This window comes from Vitis vinifera, chromosome 19, assembly GCF_030704535.1.
Source record: "Vitis vinifera cultivar Pinot Noir 40024 chromosome 19, ASM3070453v1".
Classification (NCBI taxonomy): Eukaryota; Viridiplantae; Streptophyta; class Magnoliopsida; order Vitales; family Vitaceae; genus Vitis; species Vitis vinifera.
The window spans coordinates 10,318,997-10,325,780 of record NC_081823.1 but is presented as its reverse complement, the minus strand read 5'-3'; the positions used below and the strand labels follow the sequence as shown (position 1 = coordinate 10,325,780).

Here is a 6,784-nt window from a genome sequence, read left to right as displayed (position 1 = left end):
GAATAAATTGTTTTAAAATAATTCTTCAACTTTGTTTCCTTTGCCGATCCCCAAATAAAAAATTATCTGGAAATACAAAGTATTTTAAAATAATTTTAGTATATCTTATTTTGCTTTATGCACTCCCATGTCACTGAATTTTATGATTGGTGGGTTGGGTATGGAATGCTGTTTGGTGGAGCCATCATCATCATCATCAATCTATTTTAATTACTTCGATCACTTTGGGTATCAAATTCTTTGATGAAATGGACTTCTTTCGAATCTTTCCTAATTTTTTTCTTTTATCACTTTATTAATCCGAATAGAGTGCCTCCACGTAGCATAAAAATGGCCAAGTCCAACCAAGTCTTTGGACGTACGAATCATCGGAAGCTTCTTTACCTTCTGATATTGCTCCCCCTTCACTCTCAGCACAACTCTCATTTCTCACACCCAACACTGATGGATCTCCTGCAAGCCAAGCATCACTAGTGTTTGATCTCGTCCGATCTTTGGTGGGAAAACTCTGATTTGGGAGCTTTGATCTCTGGTCTCAACAAAGCTCTCATCACCCACAAGCTCATCTGCATGCATGGTATTGATATTGGCGCCCTTTTACCCTTTCTGTCATTCTGTTTTTTCATATTGAGTTTCTGCTAAAATGCTGAACTTAGATGGGGATGATGCAGAAGCATGTTCTTCTATAGTTAATCAACATGTCTGGATGAAAACTTTACTAGTTTTAGAGGGAAAAGATGTTTAGTAGTTGTAGATTTGGCTGTGAAGATGATTTTTGGTTTATTTGTTGACAATTTGAATCCCTTTGTATTCTAACATGAATGTTGCATTTGAGTCATATTAATGTCTCGGTCTGATATGGCAGAGAAAGACTCACACAACCCTACATCACTGGAAACTAGACATTTATGGAATCAACTTTCAAAAAGGAGGAGAAAGGCTTGGGAATTGGAGTAGTCAAGCAGGCTACAATGATTTGATATGAAATGATACCTGATTTAATATGTTATGAAAGGATACTGCAGCGAAAATTTTAAAATATAATAATAAAAAGAAAAATATGTGGTAAAGCCCTTTTTACGAGGGAACCACTATGGGGTGAGACCGAAAAGCCTCTCTCTTATTCCGATGTGGGATGACTTGAATGTTAACATGATAGGCTTTGTAATTGTGGGTAATATCTTCTTATATTTCTCAACAGTATGTGGCAGAGGCATTCCTTATCTTACTTGTCCGAGAAGGAAAATTTAATGCAATGTTGGTGGGACCTGTGTCAAGTCCATTGACATTGCAGTGCACGCCCGCATGGTTTTCATGACAAGGGACATTTCTATGTTTACAGGCTCCTTGATGAAGTAAGAAGAAAAAGAAGGGGGGGACGGGTGATTCAATGGGTCAAATTCTCTCCGTTATTATTCGCTGGTTGTGGGGTGAAAAAGATGATAAAAAGAAGCCAAGTGAAAAACTACCCCTGATTTCTCCGCCGAGATTTGCCTCAGACACCAATTCTTCAAGCTCAAGGCCTGCGTTGCCACCGAATCCATTTACTTCTCCACCGAGCTTAGAATCATGTAGGGACTACGCATTGCAGACAAATCTACGGACTCATCCTCCGCCTCCAGTGAGCTCTAGCTCTAACTCTAGCTCTAGCCCATTCAGGCACTCCAAAACAAGTAGTGCATCACGTCTTCAGCCAACACTACAGACTCATCATCAACTAAACTCGAGCTCATGTGGCTTCTCTATCGCGACTGTATCATCCCCTGTCCAGCCAAAACTAGAGACTCCCCAACAACTAAGTTCTAGCTCATGCAGCCAATCCAGCACAACCCAATTTTACCCAAAACTAGTGCAGACTCATCAGCCACTCAACTTGAGCTCATGTGGCCTCTCCAGCACGACTGTATCATCCCCTGTCCAACCAAAACTAGAGACTCACCAACAGCTAGGTTCTAGCTCATGCAGCCAATCCAGCACAACCTCTTTTTACCCAAAACCAGTGCAGACTCCTCAGCCACTCAGCTCCAACTCGTGTGGCCTATCCAGGCCAAGTGGTACTTCTCATGCTCAGCCAAAGATACAGACTCATCCTTCACTACTCTCTAGCTCCTCCAGCCACTCTAGCGTGAGTGGTGCATCCCATTTCCAGCCAAATCCAGTGACTCTTCCACTGAGCTCTGTCCCAAGCAGCAACTCAGGCATCAATGGTGCATCGCAGCGAAACTCTCTGGGTTTTCCACTGAGCTTGGAATCACGCAGCAATTCCAGGTCTGATGATGCATTGGATCTGTTAATTCCTGCAAAATTTAAAGTCGAAGTTGTAGGTGATGAGAAGCAAGTTTCTGCACGGCTCCACCATTACGACATAATTGAAGAAAACGAAGAACGAACCAGAGGAGCGGTAGGAAAAAATTGGTGGGACTACAGCAGCTGTGAAGAAGACCTAGAGGAAGGAAAGCTTGGAGTAAGATGGATAAAGCACTACAGCAGTAAATACAAAATATTGCTGGTGGGTGAAGGGGACTTCTCATTCTCTGCGTCTTTGGCTGTGGCTTTTGCTTCTGCTACAAACATAACCGCTACTTCTCTTGATTCTATAGGTAACAAATAAGAAATCCTGAATCATAAGTTGGTAATCTTCTTTGAGTGTTTCTCATGAATGTCATGATTTTGGTTGATTTGGGTATTTTTCTCATTCTAGTCCCGAGTAAACCTTGATTAGCATGTGCCCCAGCACCCATTTGGGGTTTGTCTTATGGCCTTAATTGACTGCAATTTTCAGAGTTTTTGAGCACAAACTATAGGCATGCCTTGTCCAACATCGATTCACTACGGAGCTTGGGAGCTAAGGTCATGCATGATGTTGATGCCACCAAAATGGCACACGTTTTCCCATTCAATTGCATGCGTTTTGATCGAGTTGTCTACAACTTCCCGCTGGCTGGATTTTTTCCCAATGCATCTAGGGAAGATAAGATCCGGTTGGTAGATTCCTTCTTTGAAAAGCTTCTTCAATCGAATTTATGTATAGCCTGTATTCCTAATTCTTACATGAAAATTTTCCTTCTATATCATTGTTAATTCTTGCAGGCGAAATCAAATGCTGGTACAGCTGTTTTTAGAAAATGCTAAGAAGATGATTCACATAGATGGAGAAATCCACATTACTCACAAAAGCAATGGCTTCTTTTATGAGTGGAATTTGGAATTTCTAGCCTCAAGAGTTGGGCTTCGACTTATAGAAGAAGAGCCCTTTAATTTTATGGACTACCCAGGGTACCGCACCAAGTATGGCTTTGGGGGTGACAATAACTTCAACTGCAATCCCAGCAGAACATACAAATTTGGGCATAAAAAACTGAATGAGAATGTGTGGATGTGATCTATAGAGGAAATCTTTGAAGATGGAAAGGTTTGTACATAGAAAAGGAAAAAAAGGGTGAATTCTGATGATATTGCAGGGCAACTCTATGATAGGCATTGTACCGTACAAAGTTAAATAAGGTCCTTGCTTTTCTATGCCTTCTAGCAAAAGTGATTCTTCTTCTTCCCTTCTAGTAGGCACATATTGCACCCCAAGTTGCAAGCACTGAGATTAGAAATCCTATAATCTTGTAATCAAAGTACCTGTTATCACAAAGGCACAATGCATGCTCAGCACATGAAACATTGTGCTTTGGTTTTTAGATGTCACTAGCCATTATATTAACACACACAAAAGCATAAGCATGATATCTTACGATCCTAAGGATTGCAGTCATAGCCCACCAAACTTTATTTTCAGCACACCAGAATTCTTAAAGCAATATGTTTTTATATGCTGCACCCAATTTCTTGTGATTTCAAAGTTACATTTATTTATATGCTTTATATGCTTCTATGTTTTGTATATATTCTCATACTCCCATTATATCATATTCTAAGCATGTCTCCAACACAGCCACCACGTTAATTTATTTGTGTGGAACCCACATTTTAATATGTACTTGTAGAGATGAAGGCGGGATTGGAATTTAAATAAATAGGTTAGGGATGAGTTTGAAATTTTTTTAAAACACATGCTATACTTAAAACATAGGCAGTATTTGTTTTCTTCACTACAAGGAAAAAGATATATGGTGACATTTATAATAAGTCACTATAAACATAGGGTGTCACTACAACATAGCGTCACCTTATCCACTGACACCATAGAGGGTATCAATTGGTGACGTATTTGGAAGCGACACCAAAGCAGATAAATGGTGACACATTTAGAAGAGACACCATATATTTTTAGTGATGCTTAATTTGACATAGAGTTGTATGAGATATATAAGGTGTCATATTAAATGCATCATCTTTGAGTTATGGTGTCACGTTAAATGTATCACCTTTAATTTATGGTGTCACATCATTGTAAATGATTATGGAAGATATGGTTGTTTTTTGTTGATTAATTTGTAGATTTTTGTAATGCTTATTAATAAATAAGACTAACCTGTGTAAATTGTCCATAAATATAATAATCATATTACATTTAACTTATATTTTCATAATACTTATGAATTAATTTGTAACATATTACATCATCCAATAATATTTGTATATCAAATGTTCACAAAATGATAGTACATCAAACACATCAAACCCACCAAAACTAAAAAAGAAAAGTGAATGTACATTAAAACATGATTTAGAAATGTTAAGCTTCCCAACATTCATGTATACTTGCATTTCATATGCATAAAACCGGCTAACCATAAAATGACACAAGAGTTGCATCCAAAAATCCAAAATTCTCAATTCCAAATAAAGTAACGTTTATGTCCTATAATGTATGACATAAGAGTCATATCTAAAAACCTAAATCTTGTTGCCTCTTTCTCCTTTCTTTTTATTCTTCATATTGTCCTCCCAAGAGTGTATACCTGCATTTCATAGTTTAATGAGTTTTAGAGTTCTTATTGAAAATGAAAATGTGATGTTATAAACAATAAACAAATCTAAGTACTAATGTTTTCTTTTTCTTTTTCCTTTTTCTCATTTTGGTATAAAAATAGTTCGTAAAGAATAAGTAATGTTAGACAATATCAATGGAAAATTCAATCATATAACAACTAAAGGACTTATCATGAATGATCACGATACATCAATATGATTCATGATTAGTTATAACACAAAAGTAATCCATTCTTCTCTAATTTCATCAAATTCTACTTGAGAATATGTTTTATTTGTCATCAAACTGAAATCAAATGAGAATAACATTAATATCACAATAATTGAAAGTATGAAATTATATACAATTCATTAAATGAGTACAACCTTTGATGCAATAACTGTAAAATCAACAATTATTTCTTTAATGAATCTCATAACAAAGTAGTCATATTTGAACTCAGCATTATTTTTTTATTCTTAAATTATTTTTAAACAAAATAACAATTATTAATATATTGGTTCATTTTTAAATACTTTCACAAGAATATATTTTAACTACAAGTTATTTTAATTTATCAAAAGATTTTTAGGAAATGAACTATTATCCATTTATTATTTTCTTATTTTTCAAAAAATATTTTCAGTCATTTCATACACGTTTTCAACTACTAAAATTATTGTTTTTATAGAATAAACAAAGAAGCATACACTTCTCCTCCACTCACTAAGTCAACTATTACAATCACCATAATATTTTATTCACCTACCAATATCTCATTCCATTTAGATAACTCTCTCAACAAAATCATTTCTACAATACTTTTTACTCTCCTATGATATTGAATATTTTATTCCATTTAGGTGACTCTCAACACAAAGAAAAGTAGGAATGTCTTCTTAGGTTAACTAAACAAAGACTTTAAAACTAAATGGAATTTAAAACTAAATATTGCTTGATAGCGTTAAGTATTAAGCTAGTTTATTTTTTAATATTGTATTTCTATTAAGTGTTAAAAAGTAACAAAAAAATAAAATAAAATTCAACAGGTTCCCTGTAATTATGATATTACGTTTAACTATTTTTAGTATTAAAAAAAATCAAATATTTTATTTTTTTCTATTTAATCAAATTTTAAAAAAATAAGTAATAAATCAAGAAAAAGTAAAAAAACAAACTACTTAAGGTTTGAAAGCAAGTTGAAAAAACAAACACTTTTGTTCTTGAATACTTTTCTTGTGTCGAATGCTATATCAAAATATAAAATTATAAGCCTTCATTCCTTTTATCCTTCCCATAAATTTGCTGTCAACTTTAGGGTGTATACGATTGAATCCATGTAATGAATTCTCATCTATTAAAAGTTGAATTAATTGAAAGAAATCATTCAATTTAGTTTATAACAATGATGTCCATTTTGTTTCAATTCTATTTAATAACAAAAACCAATAATTATTTTTTAAAATGTTAAATTTTGGTCAAAACCAAAAGGTTTATCAAATGTTATGATCCAAAGATTAAAAAAAGGAAAAAAAATTAAATTACTATTATAATAGACCTATTAGAATTACATTATTGCAATCTATTTCAAATCATATTTAAATTACATTATTTCAAATCATATTATATATATATAGTGTAACACCTTATGTCCTGAGGCTAGGGCTAACCTTGTAAATTTTGGATGTCCAACATAAAGGCAAAATATGCAAAAATGATTAAATAATAAAAAAGAACAAAATTCATACATTCCCCTTAAGAGTGAGTTCATAGAGTTAAAATTATTTTTCTAAGATAGAAGTTTCATGATTCACATAATTATGAAATACTAATTTTGTTCAAATTAACTTGATAATTAAAACA

At 34.0% G+C, this 6,784-nt stretch overlaps 1 protein-coding gene across 1 annotated transcript; it reads left to right on the top strand.

Annotated features, from left to right (window-relative positions):
• The first annotated feature begins 349 nt into the window (after positions 1 to 349).
• Positions 350 to 3,686, top strand: LOC104877639 (uncharacterized). The gene is made up of 4 exons (XM_010646370.3): positions 350 to 577; positions 1,343 to 2,600; positions 2,783 to 2,981; positions 3,091 to 3,686. The coding sequence occupies exons 2-4, from the start codon at positions 1,391 to 1,393 to the stop codon at positions 3,380 to 3,382; spliced, it is 1,701 nt and encodes a 566-aa protein (XP_010644672.1). The 5' UTR covers positions 350 to 577; positions 1,343 to 1,390; the 3' UTR covers positions 3,383 to 3,686.
• Positions 3,687 to 6,784: the final 3,098 nt, after the last annotated feature.

What these genes read in the sequence shown, in the direction of transcription:
- LOC104877639 (XM_010646370.3), top strand. Translation starts at nt 1,391, where the DNA reads ATGGGTCAAATTCTCTCCGTTATTATTCGCTGGTTGTGGGGTGAAAAA. An exon ending in TACTTCTCTTGATTCTATAG is followed by an intron (nt 2,601 to 2,782) that starts GTAACAAATAAG and finishes TGCAATTTTCAG; the next exon opens with AGTTTTTGAGCACAAACTAT. An exon ending in TCTAGGGAAGATAAGATCCG is followed by an intron (nt 2,982 to 3,090) that starts GTTGGTAGATTC and finishes TAATTCTTGCAG; the next exon opens with GCGAAATCAAATGCTGGTAC.